At 36.8% G+C, this 23,839-nt stretch overlaps 1 protein-coding gene across 2 annotated transcripts; it reads left to right on the top strand.

Moving 5' to 3' along the window:
• Positions 1-20: 20 nt before the first annotated feature.
• LOC124169760 (neuroplastin) lies at positions 21-20,078 on the top strand. Of its 2 annotated transcripts, XM_046548471.1 has the most exons (8): positions 21-194; positions 742-1,017; positions 3,426-3,537; positions 3,614-3,804; positions 3,888-3,998; positions 13,192-13,365; positions 14,912-15,047; positions 15,154-20,078. In XM_046548471.1, exons 1-8 carry the CDS (start codon positions 125-127, stop codon positions 15,203-15,205), a joined length of 1,122 nt encoding a protein of 373 aa, XP_046404427.1. In that variant the 5' UTR covers positions 21-124; the 3' UTR covers positions 15,206-20,078. The 2 variants fall into 2 exon arrangements, with proteins under 2 accessions (XP_046404427.1, XP_046404428.1); XM_046548472.1 differs by lacking the exon at positions 742-1,017 and having other exon boundaries at positions 28-194.
• The last annotated feature ends 3,761 nt before the right edge of the window (positions 20,079-23,839 follow it).

Below are 23,839 nucleotides of genomic sequence, written 5' to 3'. Positions count from 1 at the left end.
TTTAATAGTGATCGCCATCTTGCTTTGTCTGGATTGGGTGGTGAATCCACTCAGTCCTTTGTGCATTTGTTGTTTGTCATCCTGATATTTTTACACTTATCCTGTGCCGAGCCCATTTGATAAAATGGAAAATTTAAGTTGTGTAATTGTTAGTTTATTATTTATAGGCCTTGGAAGTATCGTTAAAACTCAAGGTATGACTTTTACTTTGTGGTTTTTAATGCATAATAATCATGGATGCAGAGGACAATCGAGTGATTTTGATATGTAGGACACGGATACTTTTATTGTATTATCGAGTGACCTTCATGTTTAATGTATTAATATTCATTGCTTTTGCCTAGAGTTAAGTTACAAGCACTGAGCCGTGGTTCGTATTCTGTTTCACCGACGGGTGTCTTAATTCAGGATATAAATCAATCAAAATATAGTTGCTCATCCATATGAATGAATAGTTTGTGTCATCTTGAGTAATTGCTTCAGTGAATTATCATTTATTTGTAGTATAATTGATTTAGTGACCCAATTTGTGCGTGCACTAGTTAATTTGACTAGTGTGTCGTAATGACTCGGGTGTCAACTTCACTTTAAAACAAGAATCCTATTCTATTCGAAGCAACATAATTTCTATTTTGGAACTGTTTATTTTTTCTCACTTTTGGTTACTTTATTCTTTAATACGCTGTACGACTTTTCCGAGTATTTTACATACGTGTCTGGTATATTTTGTATCTTCCATAGGGGGTGATGAAGTCGTTTATAAGGGTAAAATACTTGTGATGGAAGGGGATCCCTTTGAAATCGATTGTAAAGTTACAATGTTTGAACCTATAAAATGGCAATTGGACAGTCGCACAATAGTTCCTGACAAACGGAACAAATACAGCTTCACTAAAAAAACTGTGGCTGGTGCAATGATTTCTACTCTTCATGTGCCCAGTGCTCAATCTTTTCATTCAGGAACGTATAAATGCAATTCCTTCCACCGCGATGGTCATCATTTATTTGTTTTAAGTGGTAAGACCACCCCGTTCAACTTTGTGTGATTTAACAGCCGTTCCATTTGATACCTAACAGTCTTTTTTTGAACATACCAAGCTGTTTTACTTATTGATAATATTGGCGTTTGGAAATTGTTTAATATTAGACTCCTTGGCTTCCTACAAATCCCGTGCGTTGGTTACGTGCGGTGACTCACAAGTTGAAAGATGCTGGCTCATGCGTGTGTTGAGCAATTAAACATTACTAATGCGTATTGCAGTGCGTATCCTACTTACCATAGAATTGCATGGTCAGTTTAGACAATTGGGACATCTTAATTTTCGACGCGAACACTTTGTTTGAGATTAAATTTATCATGCCCAAGTGTGCCATTTTTCACCATCGTTGGTATAACTATCGCCTTGACGGGAACAATCTCAGTACATCGGGCTCCTTCGATTATTTTATGCAGCTTCTTGTGCGTGTCTGTGGCCGGCACTGAACTGTCGAAAAATACTCCCTTTTGTCATGGTTGACGACAGACTTCCTGTTATTCATGATAGACAGTCAAACCTTAGTACCAATATGATGCTCAAGCAAGATGTTTTTTTTACCCCAGCCCATATTCTTATCTGGACATGTTTATTGGAATGGGTTCGCCCGTTGAATCCAGAGAAAGCATGCTAACACCATTTTGATTGCAATTGCTTTAAAGGTGGTTTATCATTTGCCATTATATTTTGAAAAGTTCATAATTATTTCTTGGGTTGGGTAATCTGTGGTTTTTAAGTTTCTGTTTTGGGGACGATTTGAGCTTTTACGCAACTGTTTTGGCATATGATCATAAGACCTTTGTTTTCAGCTATCTCAAGAGCACTCTTTCGTTATTTAGTCATTTATTATAGAGCAAAGTAGTAAAATTATGTATTACTTCATCATTGGAAATTGAAAGGTCATACATCTTTCTTTTCCAATGTGAATATAGAAGTAATAGCATTTTTTGATGTGGTGTGATCTTCCTCTGTGTTTCACGTAAACCCCTTAACCCTTACCTGGCGCGGGATGATGGTAGATCCTCAGGCAGTGGCGTAGCCAGGAATTTCGTTTGGGGGGGTCCATAACCAGTGGGGGAAATTTTTGGAAAACAGGGTACTAAGTAATGGGTTTTAAACTAATTTAACACTTTTCATTATCAAAAAAACTTCATTTGTTAAAGAAATTTTTTTTTAATTCATGATTTTTCAATATTTTGTTTTCTTTTATGAAGGAAAATGATTGTGTTTTTATATTTTGGGGGAGGTCCGGACCCCCTAGACCCCACCCCTGGCTACGCCACTGTCCTCAGGCTGGTAAAGTTGTTGTTAACTTCCAGGCTGATTTGGCGACATCTCTTAGCTACTTAGTATCAAACAAGCAGCAGCAAAGTGATCTGAGGACTTGATATGTCCCCGTGCCTCTAGAGTTGCATTATAAATACCTCGTTTTTTTGCATGAAAGTAATTACCATTGTCAAGTAGTGTTATTACTTAATTTTGCGTTTTGGTGTAATAATTGAATTATGAGTTCCCAGGACCTGAATGAAGAGAAAATTAATTATATGATTAGTTTGAAGTATACCGGGACTAGCCGCGGTGATAACTTTTACGGGAGTCACCTGCAATGCACAATCGTGCGAAAGATCCACAGAGAAAAAATCATTCGCCTTGACCGGGATTCGAACCCGGATCCCCCGATGTTCTATGTCCGGGCCTGCTCTCCGGCTGTGGCGCTGTGCGCACGATTTGGACTGCTTGTGGCATCATATGCTCAGTTGTCCAGTAACACCTTGTCCGGTAGTGTCCGAAAAATATCCACAGGGAAGAATGACGCCTCGGTAGCTTAACTGGATGAAGCACTCGATCTGAAATCGAGGGATCCGGGTTCGAATCCCGGTCAAGGCGAATGATTTTTTCTCTGTGGATCTTTCGCATAATTATATGATTTTACCTTTTCACAAAAAATGCAAGGTCTTTTCTAAAAATATGAAAAATTGTTAAATATTGAAAATATCAAAATCTTATAATCTACAACTGTTGAAAACAATTTAAACTTTCAAAAATGGAAGGTGGTTTTGACAAAATATCAGTACCTAGTTATTAAGCAATTAAATAAATAATTTTGGGATGCGGTATGTCCGCACGCTAGTACTAACGTCTCAAAAAACTGCGCCAGTAGTCAAGGGTTAATAATTTTGACACCGTAATTCCATGTTGATCTTGTCACAGTCAAAATCTTCTGATGTTTGGATGCGTTTTTAGGGGTGCGTCGACAACGGTATTTTGCATCTAATGTTTGGACTTGTTCTTGCCTACCGCGTCATTGGATTTATCTTTTGCTTCATTAGTGGTTATTATCTCATGGAATTATTATCATTGTGTTGACTAACGCTTTCGTCTCTTTTCCAGGTGATATTGCCCCAAATTATGATTTTGAAACATATAAAGTTTTGGAGCCTAAGCAACCCCTTGTTTTGCAATGTAATGTTACTGGTACAGATCAGAAATATTCATTAAAGTGGTAAGTGTCCACATTGGAATGTTAATTTCTGGACTATTTCCTTCGGATAAAACCATTATTCAATTCATGATTTTAGGTTTAAGGAAGATCAACCAATTGAACAGCCATCTGATGAAAAGGATACACGGGTTAAAATAGTCGATGCTGAACATAAACTGATCATCAACAAGCCTAATGAAGATGACATAGCTAATTATACTTGCAGAATGGTCCACAGTAGCGTTAATTCTAGTGCTTTGGATTTGAATGCCACTATTACTGTTGTTGGTAAGAAAAAAATCAATAATTAATGATTCTCTATGGTTTAAGTGTATACCACCGAGAAGTACATGATTCAATTCATTGTTTAGGTCGTCCTACTGTTCGAATGCCCTCTACAATGAGTTTGGTTGAAGGTGAGAAGCTGGTCCTGGATTGTTCTGTTAATGGAAAACCAACACCAGAAGTGGTATGGAGTTTTGGTAAGTGCAATATCAAAACTTGAGCTATTAAAAGTGAAGTGAGCAATGGATCTGGTGGCCTTGATATGTAGGGTTTCGCAGTGAGATTCATTGGTTTTGGAGGCTTTTGGGAGCAGCTGCATACTTATGGCTTGTCAAGCGAGCTTTTGTAGCCATTGCTGGTCACATCATCAGGCGTTGAATAAAAATTGGGAGTTGTTTGTCATTAATATACTTGTCAACCCTCATCACTTCATTAGCATTGGGTGAGTGGGGGGGGGAGGGTGACCCTGATGTCATAGGAACTCTCATCCCTGTCATTGAGCAGTAAACGAACTCTCCCCTGTTGTGGTGTTGAGGGCAGGTGAATCATTGTTGAAAACATACTGGAAGCATTGAGGCCGATGTATCTTTTGGAAGATTCTCTCCCACGTCTGGCTGAGTTAACTGGTCCACTGTTCGCAGTCGTCTGTTACCTTAGATAAAGCTATTAGATGAAATTAGATAAAGGCCTGGTTTCACTGTACATTAAAATGTATTGTCTAAATGCATGAATGCAAGAATGAACGCCAAAATGCACCATGTAAAGGCCTGGTTACACGGTACATTAACCCGTACAAGTTAATGTACGTTTGCATGAATGATTTTGGTGGAACGGAACATGTACGAATGCATGAACCAAATTAGAACAGGTTCTATTTTCCGTTCAGCATTCGCACTAGTTGGGTGGTTACACGGTGCATTTTGGCGTTCATTCTCGCATTCATACATTTAGACATTAACCCGTACGTGTTAATGTATCGTGTAACCAGGCCTTAAGAGCTGGTCTTCAATGCGATGTGAGATTCAAGGGAGGCATAATGCTATTCTTCAATGGACATAAGCCATAAGAAAGATGGTCAATGTTCAGCCTTGCGTCTTACGGCTAACAACATTGGTGGTGACGGGGTAAAGTCTTCACCTGCCAAACTGAAGGTTGCGGGTTTGAGTCTTGTCTGGGTAGGTTGCTCCTATCCAGGGCATGGATTTTCATGAACATTTAATTGTTAATTACTATGACAACCCCAATGTAAAGGCCATATGGTGCTGTTTTCGGTGGCATGACAAAAAATAAATTATGTCCAGCCAACTAGTGTCTCTTGAGCCCTGCTTGTCTTGCCGAACAAGCAATGTCTTGCCAAACCAGAAGTGGTCCTTAAGTAATTCAATTGACCTCAGCTTTATTTCTAAAGGCCTGGTTACACGGTGCATTAACACATACAAGTTAATGTACATTTGCGTGAATGCTTTTGATGGACAGGAACGGAAGATGTACGAATGCATGAACCAAATTAGAACAGGTTCTATTTTCCGTTCATGCATTCGCACAAGTTGGGTGGTTACACGGTGCATTTTGGCGTTCATTCTTGCATTCATACATTTAGACATTAACCCATACGTGTTAATGTATCGTGTAACCAGGCCTTCAGAAAGATATGGCGTATAAAATGTAAATAAAGAAAAAGCTGAGTAAGCATTATGTTTACAGTTGACTGGGTAACCCTTTCGTGCCGGAAAACCCTTCCGCATTCTCAAATGCAGAAGAAAGAAGGTGAAGTGCAAAACAAATGTGATGATAACACAAGTCTATTGTGACAGTTATGGTATCAGAACTCCTCTGTTTCTGCCTGTGCCTTGATTTTGTATGGCTTACGTCTTCCATTGGAGACAAGCAATATCGTACAGCATACCTGTTATGTCTTACGACTTATGTCTGCTCAATTACCTCTGCAGACCAGCCTTAACCACCCAAATTGTGTGAATGTATCAACAGAAAATGGAATCTATTCTAATTTGGTGCATGCATTTCTACGTGTTCCCCTCCCATCCACCAAAATTGTTCATGCATTTTGATATTTACTGGTACAAATTAATGTATTGTGTAACCAGGCCTTCAATCAGTATTGTAAGCAGTATTTAGCAAGCTCTCTTTTGAATTTGATTTGTTGAAAAAGACAGTGTGTTAACAGAATTCTGGGAATATAACATTTTGCGTAATATTGACAAATTGTTCACTTTTCTTAATTGCCCCACGAGTAATGTTACGTATAAATTCTAAAACTCCTAATTTGATGTTTCCTAGATAATTTTTTTTTTAATATAATGAGTGGTCGTTTGTTTTGGGTTTCATGCCTTTTTCATCTAGTAGGAGTGTGGGTAGCTCTGCAATGGGATTATTTTTACATGTTAATTTTCGTAGAATATCTATGTTATTGAGTAAAAAAAAGTAGAAGCAAATGTACATACATTTAGTCATCATCTACTTACGAACTTTCAGAGGTAGGAGCATTCAAGAAATTGACACGGTGTGGTGTAGAGGAATTTGCTTTTCGGGCACATTCTTAAGGAAGTATAAATTAAATTGATGTGAATGCAGGAACTGTTCAGTGTTTCCTGCATTTTTCCTTCCCACGGGCAGCAAAATCTTTTCAGCTCCAGCTGCGTCGCACATGCAGCAAGATCAGTACGTCACCGTCATGAGTTTATGCAAAATAGGGTGGTTTCCAATTATTTTTTATTGCCTAAATCAAAATATTATTACTTGTGGAATACGTATTTCATGCTTTTAGATTTTTAAATGACGATATCTATTTTTGCGATTAAATGAACCTTATCAAACGAAGCAAAACCTTCTGACCATAGGCAATTTTAATAGGTGATTATTAAGAGATGTTTCCCTTAGCTCTCTGCCTCATGCATGCATTGGTAATCTTAAACAACGTAAAACTCCTGACTACTTGTATAGCATCTAGGTCCCTGGGACTTCATGTGGATTGGTATCGCATGGGCACCAATCTGGCCTTTTTCAAATGAGGTTAAAAAGTGACCATTAACATTAGTCTAAACTGGAATTTCTAAAACCAAACAATTTGTATATTATGAATGGTGGGTAATGAATCTCAATCAATGCCTTTCGTTTTCCTTGATGAAGGAAACTACCCTATTGTAGTGCAGTATTTCATTCTGTAGGTTAACTACACTGTTCATTGCCTTGATTTAGTTTTTCAACTTATGAACAAGGTCCCAGAATGCATCTTATTTGTCTGTCGAGGAGTTACTGTACTATGTTACTGTTGAAGCAGTGTGTACAATGAAAGGATGAAAAGGGGAACTAACAGAATAATCATATAATGGATGTTATCTAATTTGCTAAAGCATTGGGATGTGTAACTGTATGGCTGAAGTTGGTGGACACAGTTTGTTCAACTGTTAATTACATGCCGACTTAATAGTTTTTTTTATGTCTTCCAACTTTCCAATTGGACTCAATTCTCTGAATAGCAGATTTCTCCGTAATTCATAGAATTGAGAGTGCCTGTCAAAGAACTTTAGAAATATTCTTGAATTACAGCTGGGAACATTTAGGTTAAGCCTGAATCACATAATTTTTTTCATTCCTCTGAGTGAGAGCTCCAGCTATAGCTTTTCAGGGACTTAAGAAATCCCCCAATCCATCAATCTCTCAATCACACTGTCATTCCACCGTCCCTTTTCCGTCACTCTCTCTGTTGCTTTTTCCCCCATTTCAGATGTTTACAATTGTCAATCCATTTACAGCTAAATTGGCATCACAGTTAATGGCAGTGTGTTCCAATTGGCTGAAAAATTGTGCTACTAATGGAAAACCATGCATGCCGAATGATCAAAAAAGGAATGGCATTTACCTATTCTGAAGCCAATGTAAAAAATGATCATGTGATTCAGGCTTTGTGCTCTGCATCTCTTGCACACTGTTGCATACTTTTCAGTAGTGCTTGAGGGCATCTTGTTGACACAGGCATGAGAATTTCTTGCATTCGGGGCATGTGGGCCAGTTCATTTCTATGTAATAGGTACCTCATTTTTGGAGCATTTTTGTTTGGAGTTATTTGGAGGCTTCTTTTGAACATGACTTTGACCCTTATGCTAGTTAAATACTTTTTGGCTATGTTGCCACATCAATTTTCAGGTGGCCCCGACAAATGGTGGTCGCTTTTTTCTAGGGAATATGGTATTTTTAATTATGGTATTAGTCTGGTAAGTAGGCATTTTTATCCATATATATAGGCATTCATATCAGGGGATGGGAGCAGGAGGTCAGAGGAGTAGGTTGTTGAGTGTTTTTCCGAATTACGGGTTGCCAAATATAACTCATTTAAAGGCTGGTGACAGAGTTAAAATTGTTCTTCTCCTCTTTTGTTATTTCAATGGCTTCTATGACGAGTCTCTGTTTGAAATCTTTCACTTTGGCTACAATTTTTGTTTCTTTAAGGTCAATTGCGTGGCCCAGTGCTGTGTGTTGGGCTACCGCAGACTTTGTTGAGTTGCTCTTTGGTGTTCTTCTGCCTGTGTTTTTGCTGATCTGACTGTTTTGCCGATGTAATTCTTCCCACAGGCCTGGCAAGTAATGCGATAGACCCTTTCGACTTGTAGTGCAGTTCTATCCTTGACGGTTTTTAGGAGATGTTTTATCTACATGTGAGGAGAAAAGATTGTCCATATCTGAAATTTTCGTAGGATGTTTCCTATTCTGTCAGTTTCCTATTCTATCGCTGAGGTCATTTGTGGAGGAGTTCACAGCTTCTGCGGTGTTGTTTTTGTCTTCCTTATTCTTTCGCATGACCTTATTAAATGTTCGTGAGATAATTTTGCCGTAGAATCCATTTCCCCGCAGAATGGTGTATAGTTTCCATCTATCTTCGGCAAAGTTGTTTGGGTCACTTATTTTGTTGTAGCGGTGAATCAAGTTGTTGACCACTCCATTCATTTGAGATGGGTGATGATGAGATAGGGCGTGTAGGCAGCAATTTGTTGCTATCAGTTTTTGATAGACTGCATGCCCCTATGTTTCATTCTTCTTATTTTCAATGAGAACGTCCAAAAATGGAAGTTTTCCTTTTTTTTCCACCTCTGTTGTAAACTTTTTGTGGTCATTGATACCATTCAAATAATTATAAAATTCTTGTAGCTTCTCCTCGCCACGCGTCCACATAGTAAAAGTATCATCTTTGTATCTCATCCAAATCTTTGGTTTGTGGGCGACATTCTGGATTTCTGTTTTCGCTGTGTTCCATAAATATATAAGCTATGCTATAGAAAGAGGGGAACCCATCGCTGCTCCAAACGTCTGTTGATAAAAATTATTGTTCCATCAGAAGAAAGTACTCTTAAGGGATATCTCTGCAAGCTTGGCGATGTTTTCTTCCCGTTGGGTGGAGTTTTTGATCAATATCGTAAGACTCCACCCACCAAGCCACCACGCCCTGCTTTTGTAATTAAGTTGATTGCTTAATATTTTTGGAATTAATAAAGGGCAACTCAAGTGGCTCTTGTTCCCTGTAATTAATATTTCTGATTCATGAACGAATGTGTTGTTAAACAAATCAAAACCTCAAAATCTGAGTTGACTGGCAAAATCGGGCGTGTCTTTCATCCAAATTTCTATAATCCTCTTGAAATTGCTGTTGAGATATCATTCAAATAAATTTGTCCTAGAAAATCGTTAATGTATGGAGTGTTTGTTTAAGTGAATCAATGCAATATACTGCAAAGATATGTGGTAAATGATATGGGACACAAGAGTCAGATTCAGAATGATTGGACATTAAATGGGGAATTTTGTGGAGATTGATTTGCTCATTTGTCCTTAATTCTGTAAGGAATGAATAACCAACGGCATAAGAGAATTCTCAAACATGTACCATTAATTATATATCTATATTTTACGTCAATTATTCCATGCTATGAAATTTATGTGATATTCTAATACCCCTCCCATCCCGTTGTATGATATACTCATTCCCTACTCTGTTTTACTTTTGATATATTTTTACCATTTAAATGCTTAAATTCATCGCAGAATTATATTTTTAATGTATGAGGTAGTGTAAAAATACTTAGGAGATGAGTTAGTCTTATATTTTTCATTTTAATGAATCCTACCAAGAAATATCTTTGCATTCTCTAAATTCAGTACTTCAAATTCTCTTACTCGTGAAAATTACAAAATTGAGTTATAACTTTTCACCAAGCCATTGGTTTTGATCAAGAACTGATTGATTAAAGATAACCTTACAGTTATTTTCGAAACCTACTAACTTGTCATTTTTCATCTAAACTCATTTGTCATGGCCATGATTGGAGATCATGAACTTTAAAAGAATTTTCAGTAGTGACAATGCTTCATTCTAGCAAAAGAGAAATTGCTTCAACATGATAGTGCTGTTTGACCTGCGCATTAGGAGTTCCTGTAGTATTTCCCTATATGGTTTTTAATTTCAAGGGTAGTGATTAAATTTTTAAAACATGTATATGAGGTGTGTTTTGATACATAGTTCTTATAAATTATAGTATGGATTGGTGATAAGTAATAGAACTACGTGTTTATTTTCAACAATACCTATTCATCAATATCATGTGTTATTTATTTCTAATGACAACTCAACTAATCAATCAAGTCTTCAAAATGTCATGTTCCGAAGTCTGGGGCTGTCCAGGTCGACCATTTGCTTGGCATTAGGGGATGATGCTTCTTATATTTATGCTCATGTATACATCTTGGTTTTCTTTGTTGTAATTATTTGTTTATCTGTTGTATAGTGATCTAACTGCTATGTAATTATGTCAGCTATTTCCTCTGCAGTTTTCATCACTTATACCACTGATGATTTAAGTTATTATCACTTTCTGGTTTCCAGCGCACTTCTAGGTCTACATTTTTCCTGTATCTCTTTCTCTAAACTCCTCATCTTGTCACGTGAAATGTATGTTTGATTAGGGAAAGTTATATCTTATCTAATTTTTTTATTTTATGATTTTTTTCCTAATTTTTATATTTCTTGCTGGAGAGGGCAGTTATAGTGCAGGTGGAGAGGATTAGATCCCATGAATTTTGTTGAAATCCAATCTAATGAAAGTATTTACCCCTAACTATTATTCAATCTGTGCCTTTTTCAAAAGAATAAAGAAACAGAAAGATAACAGCGTCATTACCATGCATGTGTGATTATAATGACCAATGGCCATATTTTGGAGGTGCTCTACACTTATCTAGCGAACCTTCTGATAGAAACAGAGTGAATATTTTAATTTACTAATCATTCTTTTAGCATTCTCAAAGCCAGACCATTTATTTTCATCATTTTTTTACTTTTCTTTTTGTCTAGAAAGATCAAACATTTTTCCCTTGGCGTTACAAGGCCTCTTCAATTTTTGTTTTAAAATCAGACCGTAATTATTAGAGGTATAAATTTTAATTTATTATCTTATAAAGAGTATGACTTCATTTACCTTTATGAAGGTCTATTTTCTTGCTGAATAGTTAGGATGAAAGAAGATGCAGCAACAGCAGTCATTGCATTTATCTAGGGCGTGTCCTCTGTGGCACTCATGCCCTTTGCGTTAGTTAGCAGGTGCCCTTCTACTCTTGGTAAATGTCTTCTCTCTCCATAGATTAACTGATGTTCCCAGCTGTAGAGTGTCATTGTTGTTGAATTTTCTCTAACCACTGCATTAGAAGCTAATTTAAATAAAGCGGGATTCATTTTTTTAAACTTTTGTGTGTAGGATTGAAAAGTTAGCTAATTTGAAAAAAAAAATTTATATCAGTGGTTGCTGGTTTAATTTCTTGCATGAGAGGCTGCTCCTTTGGGGAAGAAAAGAAATGCCATTTTCATGAAAATTTTGCAATATAACCTTTGGATTATCCTTCTTATGTTGGTAATACATAGGTTATTTTTGTCATATTTTTTTGATATTGCATTGAAGAGAATTCATTTTTTGGTAGGATCTTATTGTGATACTTCGTGCTTGGAAAAATGATGATCATTGAAATATTCTTTTTTAGAGTTCATGGGCTGACACGGGTGTCTTCCATAGCCGTTTCCCTTATTTAAACTGGAAAAATAATAGATACACTGTAAAATACATTGACTGATAACATTGTGGGAATCCTTCCATTGATGAGTGTTGACAAGTTTTACATGTGGTCCAAATGAGGCATGTAGCCATAGGGGCTTCAGCATTGCTTACAATTTTTATTCTGGTTTTGCTAAAATATTTTGCCCTTGACATAACTTGTTAAATGTGGGCATGTTTTGATAATATTCAACAAAATAATTTATGAGAAGACTGGCCTTTTTCAGAAAACCATATTAAATTAAGAAAGAAGAACTTTGTACTTACACATTAATATTTATTCACGACCATGGTTTCAACGTTAGACGTCATCCTCAGGATGACGTCTGACGTTGAAACCATGGTCGTGAATAAATATTAATGTGAAAGTACAAAGTTCTTCTTTCTTAATTTAATTATGAATCGCTTTCACCAAGTTACGCCTCAAACAATTAAGAAAACCATATATTTTTCGACCATGTCAATTTTAGTGATCAAATTATGTGATCGATGTGATACGTCAGCTTTATCCTCAAAAAATGACAATGCCTCTGCCCGCTTTATACCTAGCCTATCTCTCTTCCTCCTCCCAAATAAATTTCTGAATGTGTGGGGAGTTGGCACATGGTAATTCTCTTCAATAAAATGTCCAGTGCTGGTACATAATCGAGTAAAAGTAATCAGAATGCTTGTAACAATTACTTTTGCCGTAATGTGTACTGGTAATGATTACTTCTTATGAAATGTAATTTTTGCTTGCAATTAACTCCTTATGGTGAAAGAGGAATTGTTACTTTCATTTTAATCGTTGCTTGCTGGTAGTCAGCAAATTACTGATTTCACTGATTTGCGTAGGCTTACAGATAACTTTGAGTCACTGGGTACCGTAATTGGCTTGTATAGGTTCAGCAGACCTTATGCTGTAGCCTACTTAGCATGGGTACAAAATTTGATACCCCTTGTGTGGTTAAGGCAGTTATAATTAATTGTATGTATCGCGAGTGACATTGCAACTTCAGCTATTTCTATGACTCAATTATTCCACCTTTTTACTGCAATATTCAACAGTTGTTAGGTGGTCTTTTGAGTGGGCAATCTTACAAGAAGTAATTGTAACTGTTATTTTACTAATTAATTTTAAAATCATTAATTTGTACTGATGATTTATTATTTACCGTATGAAGTGACTTTGATTAAGCCCGGATGCTTTTTCTCAGTACATTTACCAACACTGAAAATGTCACCTTTGAAAGTTCTTTTATGAACAGATTGACCATTTTAAGTTAATTTTTCATTTTAGGAAATGTTTCAATCAATGAAACGTCTGGGCGATACAAGCTGCTGGAAGACAATGGAGTGCCAAATGCTATTCTTAGCATTGATGAAGTTATTATGGACGACCGAGGAGACTACACGTGCTTTGCCAAGAATGTTGCCAACTTCACGAAAGCTACTACCTATGTTAGAGTTAAAGGTAATTCTCTTTTCTATTAAAAAAAAATATTTTCTTTGCCACTGTATTCTCTGCTGTATTTCTAATTAGCCTAAAGAGTTTTACTTACAATTTTTTGTTGGGCAGGGGTCGGTTTCACTTTTTTTTTTGCTGCGATTCCGTTTCGGCTCTTACATCTGGTTCTAGTTTAACTGTAAGTAAGTTGTAAGCTGACTGTTATTGAAAATTCTTGAGTCGTGAGTTGACCCTGGCTATGGAGCCATGATATTCATTCTCTGCATTTCTGGCCGCACAACAACCTGCTAATAATTGGTTTGGACATAATTTAATTACAATGACTCCACAATGCCGCTGTTTACTATTAATGCCTAGAGGTAACAAAAGTGGAAAAACGTTTATGGGACCAGAAGATTTGCTTAAAGGTTTGATTTTGAAGAAGGAAGATTAGCACTTCAAAATTTTGTCAACATATGGACGTAATTATAACCCAGTATAAAGTATGGCCTGGCATAAAAACACTAACCTGTATATTCAATGTAAACCACCCCTTACGATTTCTGTACACCTCTGCGAGCTCACCCCTTGAATTCACTATGGGGACATGGTGCAATCAATGCAGCCCATGACCCCAGGAAATCCCATCGTTGCGAGGAACTTCCACGTGAAATCCTCCTGCTCTTGCTCATTCACTGGCATTGTCACCCTGGCCAATAGGGGGGATATTTCTCTTGAGACATTCTGCGAATGAATGGAATGTACTTGAATAAATTGGAAATCAGAAACAGGTTTACAAGGTCTGCTTACCTTGATTATTCGGGACACAGAGACCTGTGATACTTGGTGAAGATCTGCGCTTACCATCTGTGGTAGAGAGGTGATCAATTAAACTATGATGCCAAATGAGGGTTACTATTACCGACTTGACAGTTAATATTATTCATTTTAAAGCCAGTGCTAAATTAGGAAGATACAATTTAATTTATGCTATACTTACTTGAAAACTGCTAGTGGTATAGAATTGTAAACATGCCAGCAGCCTCAGTACTGGTGAAAGAGCCTTGCTGCCTCGTTCACAGGAGAAATGAGAGGCAGGATTACATCTCTAATTGGGGTCTTCGCAAAGCGGTGCCTTGCACGGAATTCATCTTCGTTATACAATTCCATGGGATTGCTCCTGTCGAACAAGTTTTCCCTTGGAATATCGTCCAATTTATCATCTAAAACCTGCCCAATGAATTCGGAGATTGGTTTATGCAGTGGCTGATGACATATCAAGGGTCGGTTGGCCCTACAGGGTCCACTGAGAAGACAGCCCTTAAGAGTTTTAAGCACTGGTTTAAAGAGATTAGTGTGGAGTCTTTTGTCTGGAGTTTAGTCTTTTCCCATTTTATTTGGTTTTCTCTATAAATGACTGGTTAAGATTGTGGAATGTGAAAGCCATATTTTGTGCTCCATTTTGTTTCATTTGCCTATTTTTTTACTTGTGTTCTTACTGTTTAAGTTTTATATTGCGAGTAGTATCCGTTCACATTGTGCTCATCGCTTATTCTCCTCGTCTTTATTTCAGACAAGTTGGCAGCTCTTTGGCCTTTCTTGGGGATCTGTGCTGAAGTATTTGTCCTTTGTTCCATTATCTTAATATACGAGAAAAAACATAATAAAGCTGAATTGGAAGAAAGTGATACAGACCAGAGCCCTGAACAGTAAGTATATTCATGATTATGATAAGTTTTTTTTACGGCCTCAGATTGCAAATAAAATATTAATATTTAAAGATTAAAATAAAATATCCTTCTTGCTTTCGTCTAGGAAAAACACCCCAGATCATGGCAAAGACTCTGATGTAAGACAGAGAAAGTAAAAATGATTCATAAGTTAACAAAATTTTGTTGACCATTTTGTTTTGTTACCATTTAAGAAATCACCTTGAGTGAAAGTTGTTTACATGTCAACAAGCCAATTGGGAAGCCAAGTGTGAATAATAATAGGGGAGTGGTTGAAGAAACTGAAGTGTCTGGTCTTCAAGGTGCTTGCATTTTCATGAGTGCTGGTTTGAAATCAAAGTGTGTGCAGTTGCCAAGTGACGTGATGGATGTTGCCTGGAGTGTTGTGTATATAGATTCGAGAAAATTGCACTTTCACAATCCTGTTTATATCCTTGTTAAAACTTTTAATGTATGAATCATATAAAATCATTAGCAAGTGAAGTTAAAAGAACTTGTTTAAAATCGTTTTCATGAATTCTCAAAATTAAGGTGGATGCTGCATGTGGGACAACTTGGTCTGGAGTGTCTTTTTTTGCTGGCGTGGAATGAGATAATGGATTGTAAATTATTATTCATCTCTTAGTTTTTGGAAGTCATTCATATTGTATAGAAAAATATTGTTATCAATGAATGAAGTTTTTAAGATTCCAGTCATTAATGGGAAAGTACTATTGACTGGAACTGAAATTATTTTTTTGTTATGTATAGTTAATGCAACAAAAGCTCTTTAGGTACTTAAAAGCACTCAACATCAGCTGATGAATTTCTAACTTACTTTTTATGAAAGTGTACTTTGTATAAATTTAAAATATTAATGTTAAACTTAGCAGAATATCATCTGCTGTGTGGTCTGAGGTTACATTTAAAATCACAGTTGGTGCTAGTCGATTGACATGTACTTTGTAGTATGTTTTTCCAATGCTTGCTTACAAAATAATCTTTCTGTGAGGAATGCTTGATGAAAGAGTCTCAGTGTGTACAAATTGGTTTTCATGCATGGTTCATAAGCTATAATAAGGCTATAATCATTAAAATCATAAAGGCGTGAAGGTGGAAGAAAGACCGCGAGGTTGCTTTAAATATTGTTATGAGGTCTAATTCTGAGACTGTTTTTCTTACTTGCTGGTTAAAATGGGCTTAAAAATAAATGGAGCATAAAATTTTTTCCTTACTAGAGCACTTCAACTCAAAATGGCAACACTTTCTCAATTTTGGGATCATTTTTTATTATATGTATGTGCTTTCTATAACCATAAATAGTCTAGAACTAAATACTATGCTCCAGGGGGGTCCCTTACCTCATAGTAGTGAAATTTGACATTAATTCAGAATTATTGTAACCATTTCTAGCATATTATAGGTATCAAATACTGGACTTAAAAGTTATAGTGGCTATGGAGTGCAAACGTTTGACCTCCTGATCAGCTGCAAGAGTATCATAGACTCTTTGAAAGTCAGTTATATATCTAGATTTCTAAGTTAGTTGAGCTTTCCTGGTTAAATGACCCTGCATAATTTGATGACATGAAGTGCATGTGAATCTATTCCTATTTGATTTTAATAGAAAGGGTAAAGTCTATCTTAAATTAATCCTTCTCATCTAACATTAGCGAAAACTAATTTACTTGTATTTTGCAATCGCAATAAAAAAAACCTATCAGAAAGTAGTGGGTAAATCACACTGTTCATGCTTGGTATTAATGGCATGATGTTGTTCTTTATGGGGGATGATTTACTTAAATGGATGATGTGGCTGCACTGAGCACATATTGATAACTTGGAAGTAATAATCTTAAATTTCTAACCAAGAGTGTTCTTAATCGATTAGTAATTTCAATGTACTTACTTTGTTTTGAAGCAAGTGATTGTTTTTAACAAATTTGGCATATTTAATTTTACTTTAAGTAAAGAAAAATTGTATGACCATTCGGGTAATAAAGAACTGGAATGTTACTTGATTTCCCTGTGTAGTGCTCTCTCTAGTGCACGAACACATTTCAAGAGCTTCTGTGGCAATATGAAATGGACTGTTATGTTTTCATTTAACATTCTTAATGGTTTCAATAACTAATACATAATTGTAAGTTAATTTTAAAGAATATCTTTATGTTATGAAGTCATAGTGTTCCCATTTGATATTGAATAAAATTTGGTGATTTTTAAAATTGTAGAAAATATCTAATGTTTACTGGCAGCTCTCATTTTAATTTTGTCGTTATTTAAAATGTAGTGAGATTGATGAATTTTATCTTTATAATGTTCTGGAAAATTTTCTCTCGCAATCAAAGGAGATTTCACCAAATTGAAAGCATAGCCCTTGTCAGTTCATTAAAACATGTTGCATGCACCCTTCCGTACAGGTTTTGAATCAGTGTCCGACTCAGTGAATTATGATTTTTGTGCAAAAGTAAGTTTTCACTATTTAAGATTTTTCCAAAATATTTGCTTTGTTTGAATGGTGTCCCACTTCCATTTCTCAGCATTGATTACAGATACCCTCTGCATATACATATTCTCATGAATGATTTTAATTTTGGCCACCGGACACAAATTGTGTGCACTGTATTGACCTTAGAACAGTTTTTGAGTCTGTTAACACTCCACTCCTTTCAGGTGCTCAGATTCTTTTGTCAGATATCATGCATGTAATATACTGATGTATTACCATCACATAAAAATTCGCTAAGTACAAATCATGTTATAATGTTCATATTTCTGGAGTCATTTGCTTTCATTCTAGTGAAAAATGTGCCAAGTAATGACATACAAGATACAAGATTGATGTTTGATATGCGGGTTAACGGCTGACTTTAATGGTGATCAAGTTCTTTGTTTTTATTAAGGAATTTAAAGATGGTGACATGATCCAAATCACCCCAGTTCCGAAAGTTCTTGTATTGTGTGTTCACAAGAGGAAAGTCGGTTGGAACATTTTGTTTGCTGCAAGGTAATTTCACCATGGACATGGGCAATGCTAGTGATTCGTGGTTCTCTAAGGAAGGGTGTATGATGCTTTAATTATCTAACAGGGCAAATATTTTGCACAGTTATGCTGTGGGTTGGTGTTAGGAGTGATATGGTGGATGTTGCCTTGTGATGATTCCTGGCTAGTGTTGATGCTAGTAAAAAATTGTCACTGTTGTTGGTGCCATTGTCAACCATGTCCATTGAATCTTAATCTCTCACCATGGCCTTAATATTGTTGCTTGTAACATGCTTCACATAATATTTGGCAATGGTGAAATTTCATAAACCCGTAGTAAAGGAGTGCTTTGAATAGAATTCGATTACATATATCACTTGATTTTTCATTTTACGCTGTAATGATTCCTAGACTGCTGTGACACCATGGACGCCTACATGTAAGGTTCTCAGCTATGATACCATATACATATATATATTTTAGCAGATATGTTGACAAAATCTATGGAATTTCACCCAATGTGTCTCTTTGCACATAAGAAATAATAGTTCATTATTGATGGAATTTTATAAAATTGGAATGCTGGTTGTAAGGTGGTATCAATCTTCTTCCTATTCTTTTTACTTTAGGTGCAGGTCAAATATTCTGGTTAATTTTCTTGTTTGTCTGGAAGAATACTTTTGCATTTAGAACTTTTGCATGATTGCATTTCTTGTCTGCCAGAATGTATTTGTATTTTTTCGTTTTTGGAATGGTAAATTTGCATTTCCACTGATATTACATATAGTGTTGATGTGCATTTTGGCCAAGAAGTATTAATTTTCATGTTTGAGGCCCAAGGTTAGGAGTTGGTTGGAGCCCTTTGGTCTTTTTTACTGGGAATATGTGTGCTATTATATTTTGCAAAGCTTTTTAGCTGTTTTGAGACATATTGGTTGAATTTTTGTAATCATGCCAGTGTCTCTGAAGTTAATAAAGAAAGTATATATTGAAATAATTGTTTTATGGGGTGACACTTAGACCTTTTATGTCATTGAGTTAAGCTATTGCTAGAATTGGTATAAAAATTTTAAATTTTTGCCTCTACCGAGGATTTTTAAATTTATATTTTACCAGTGTTACAAGTTAGATTATTTACTTCCTTACATTGTGTAAATTTTGATTTTGATGGTAGATACATTATAATCTAAACTTTTTAAGTATGATGAAATAGTTAACATATTAGCTGGGTTCATCTTGTAGCTGTATTATTTTGTGCCAAAGTAGGAAATGTTTGGGTGTTAAAAATTTGATATCACGATCATATTTTGTCAAAATAGGAAAATCATTGCCTTGTTATGAAGTTTTCCCTTTTTCGCCACATATAAGAGGCTGAGGTCAGCTATTTTCATTTGTATAGTGAAATATTCTTAGAAATCCCTCAAAATTTCATGAAGATAACTTGACCTTGAATAAAAATTCTAGGCCATTTGTATCTTTGAAATGTTTGCACCATTTTTTCAGAGCTATTTTATAGATGACTTATAAAATACAAAATGCATTAAGCCTTGGTGGTGGGCAGTATAATATAGTTGTGATGGTTTATTTGCACTAATGTGTGTAACAGATCGATGCATCAGTTGGTATGAAGTATTTTCTTCTACCATTTGGGAGGAAAGGATTACTAATCTTCAAATACCTGCATTGAATTTTGATCATGATCCCAATGTCATGGGTAAAAAGGCGATATCCCAATGTCAAGGGTGAAAAAGGCGATGGTGTAATCATGTAATAGTATAGCAGGAGGTGCTACTAGAAATTTGTTATTAAATTAATTTTCTTTATTTTCCAGTTCATAGTTCATCAATTTTTTTCTAGTGATACAGATTTTTTTCCAATGTTTGGTTAATTAAAATACAGCTTGTAGCGTTGTAAATAAATATGTATATAAGGATTTATTGATTAGGAATGTACATGATGTAATTCTAGATTATGTAAAAGTTACCACATTGACAATGTTCATGATTACTTTGACCCTGTATAAATATAATTTTATTTAATCTGAATTGGCTCTGAAATTACTCAACAATCATTAATGTCGTGAGAGTCTTCACCCAACAGATATGATTTTGGTGTTAAAATACCCATATGCTTTCATTGCTTAAAACTTTGGAAGAATATTCAATGGATTATTTCCATTAGGAAAGTAATTCCTTTGCATTCACTACTTAGGGAAAAATTCCTGTGAGTTCCATCAAATTTCACCAATTCCTGATGAAAATTGTCAGGTAACTGTCAGTTTTCATTAGCTCAAATATATCAAGGACTGATGGCGTTATTGGCAAGAGAAAGGAGAACAGCTAGTCAGTTACGTTTTCAATATTTAGTAAATGCATAATGCATTCTTTTCCTTGGTTTACATTGTAGAAAGGAAAAACTTGGTCATGGTAGAAAGGCTTGAGCATTCCAATGACCCCTTGTGGCATTGCGTCGTTAAATCTGGTTGGTTGTTCACGTAAGCCCAGACATAGGGAAAACTCCAACCGTCGGTCACAAGCTGGTTCAGGGAAAGACTCCACAAACAAGAAATCAGCTCACAAGAAAAAAATTGCCAAAAATAATTTAAGAGTATTTTCGTTCAATATCTATTCCAAGTAGATATTCAAAATCAGAAGTATTACAGAAAACAATGATGATAACTAATGATCCCATAGGAAACATTACCAACTAAATACCAGCAGTATAATTTGTCTAAAATCGGCCAAGTCAGTCACGCCATCCATCCACGACCAGGGCCTGAGCAGAAGAGGGCTTGGCTATTGCACGACGAGACAGGATTGAGGGGAGGGGTTTTTCCAAGGAGCGGAGGGGTAGTCAGGCCGATGTTCTATCCGCTGCATCACTGCCCCTGTTGACAGGCTGCTCCGCAAAACATCATCCCTGGGTTGGAGTGAACAGCATACCAGCCAGAATTTTCCCCTCAAACTTCTGGGTTGGAGACATCAGCCGAATCAGAGGGATATTCATTGGAACACAAGGAGGGGAGCGCGAAAATCCTTTGCGCGAAAAACCTTAGCGCGAAAAGTCCTTAGCGGGAGAAGTTCTGCGGATAAGTTTGGAGGAATTTCTGGGGGGGGGGGGGGGAACACTAAAAAATGCCACACCCTTATGCATCACTGACGGCGATAATTTTTGTTGACTTCTGGTGGGGTCACCAATGACAGATGAGTTGGAAGTGAAGGAGCCATATGAAAGGTAGTCTAAATGATGGCTTCATCTTAATAACACTTAAAATGGATATGGGAAACATCACCTACGATCTCTTCTATAAACGCATGGAGCATACTCAAATGAGCCTTGAAAACTAATGAATTGGCTGTTAATGGGTGGATGTTCAAAGAATTGAGGCAAGCGATGTCCTTGAGGTCCATATCATGCTGAACCTTTCAGAAGACTTATTAGCAGCTACCAAGAAAGAAGTTGGGGAGAAGAAGCCAGTAATGAATGTAAGGAAATGGCAGTGGCACAGCGAGGGGGGGTTTTTGGGGGATACCCCCCAGAGCTCAGAAACGTTTTTAAGTTTAATCCATTTTACTTAATTGGATTCATATTACTTACAGGATAGTGTAAATATTATCAATATATTATAAAATATCCCTCCGAAAGTCTTAAAAACTCACCATTTTGAACTATTTATCTCTAAAATTTTCTGAAGGAATGTCCCCGCACCTCCCGCTTACCCTAGCGGGTATTCCACACCCCCAGACACCCCAGTATTAGTTGTGCCTAAAACCTCCCCTAGCCTTAATTTCTAGCTGCGCCCCAGGGACATGGTATGTTATGTTCACAAATATTACAATGGAAGATTCCCTAGTCCACCTCTAAACCTGTGTTGTTACGCACAGGGGCGGATCCAGGATTTCTTTCTGGGAGGGGCACAAGCAAGGCCGTATCCAGGATTTTGTTCAGGGGGGGGCACAAGGATACCTTGTTATACAAAACGAACGAAATTATAATGGGACCGTATTAAAAATCTATCATATTTTTAAGGGTCTGGGGGGGGCACGTGCCCCCGTGCCCCCCCCCTGGATCCGCCTATGGTTACGCACAGCACATTAAAATGGGTCAACGAAAGACGCCACTCACATCGCTCAAAGGCAGAGTGATCCAAGTTTTTTCTCTGAGAAATGAACTATAATTAGTGCTACTAACCAAAATTAACTCTCATGATGATATGATCGAACAAATCCATAACTTTTTGATGCTAAACCTTATAATTGTAACTTTATGTAGTAAATTTTGCGAATATGTGAATTTCACTGCACTCAACACCTCACTGTTATTATTTTTGAAAAATGCAGCTGAAGTGGCAACAAAAACCAAGCCTCAAAGGGGCGGACTGGTGTTGGAGGTTCAGGTTTACATGGTGACTAGCAACCATTTAGATGAAGTAGTAGATATAAGTAGGGTATAAGAGAAAGTATTTACGGTAATGCCTAGTAAAAAAAATTAAAATTGAAGAGGAATTGAACACCCAAGAAGGAAAAATGAGGAATAGAAAAGGAATGGGGGGCTTAGAATGTGAAATTAATGGGAATTACATGTAAAACAGCAAAATTTAGCCGCAGGAAGAGTTATATTTGTAAAGACACACATGGTGCAATAGTGACTATGGATAGAGATCCACTCGGAAAAGTCGCGGGGATGCAGTGAGATTACATCATGGTGAGACAGAGGCTTAGGAATTGTGTAAAAACTTCACTTGCCATTTCTTGCATAAGTTGCAGATTCAGACCATAGCCTAGTCATAATGGTATATAACTCGCATAGGTGGATTTACGGTGGTGCATGGGGGCACTAGCCCCCCCCTCCCAGACACTTAAAAATGGGCGAAAATACAGTCCCTTTATCATGGCGTTTGTTTTGTTTTGTGCATCATGGGGTACCCTTGTGCCCCCCCAAAAAAAATCCTGGATCCGGCCTTGGTAACAAGTATCAAAAGAGACAGTAAATTAGAGGAGAGGGATGCAGAGTTGATGCTCTATAGGGGATAAAGTAGAAGGAATAACAGCATAGGTGGATCCAGGGGGGGGGGGGCACGGGGGCACATGCCCCCCCTCAAGACTTGAGAGAAAAAACTTGAGCAGCCTCATGAAAACCTTAACAAGAATACGGAACAACCTTATAGGCCACATCTTGAGACATGATGGCTTGATGAAGACCATCATCGAGGGACAAGTGGAAGGCAAGAACGGAAAAGGAAGACCTCGAACAAAATATATGGAACAAGTAAAGAAGGAAGTGAAAGAGAAGAAATACGTAGGTGTGAAAAGATTAGCTGATAGGAGAACTGAGTGGAGAGCTGCGTCTAACCAATCCCATACGCAATCTACGCCCTACTCTATGTTGAGGTTTCATTGTGACGATTAAAATTTTAATGTTGGCATAAATGGGTAATTGTATGTTCGTTTATTTCGAGACAACAACTTTATGATATCGTAGCATTTCATAAATTTTAATCCCGGATATGATGATTTTAAGTTAATTCATATTTTTGTTTCACTGAAACCAGAATTCTCTTCTTTGGATTCCTGTCATACTCGGGTACACCCACGAAGCTGCAAGATTGACTTCAAGTTAGGCAAAAATACCATACTACTAGGCGAAATTTACAAATCCTGATGGATCGAGGCGATATCGCGATATATATTAGGCACCTACCCCTGACGCCACTACCAGTAGCTTCTTGAGGGCGATAAGAGATCAGCGACAAGTTTTGTACGGGTGGCAATCTTGGTGAAAAAATCTTTCAGCTGGTTTGCGCTAT

The sequence above is a fragment of the Ischnura elegans genome, chromosome 12 (assembly GCF_921293095.1).
Source record: "Ischnura elegans chromosome 12, ioIscEleg1.1, whole genome shotgun sequence".
NCBI classification, from domain to species: domain Eukaryota; kingdom Metazoa; phylum Arthropoda; class Insecta; order Odonata; family Coenagrionidae; genus Ischnura; species Ischnura elegans.
Note: the sequence above shows the minus strand (reverse complement) of the source record. Positions and strands in the feature narration are given on the sequence as shown.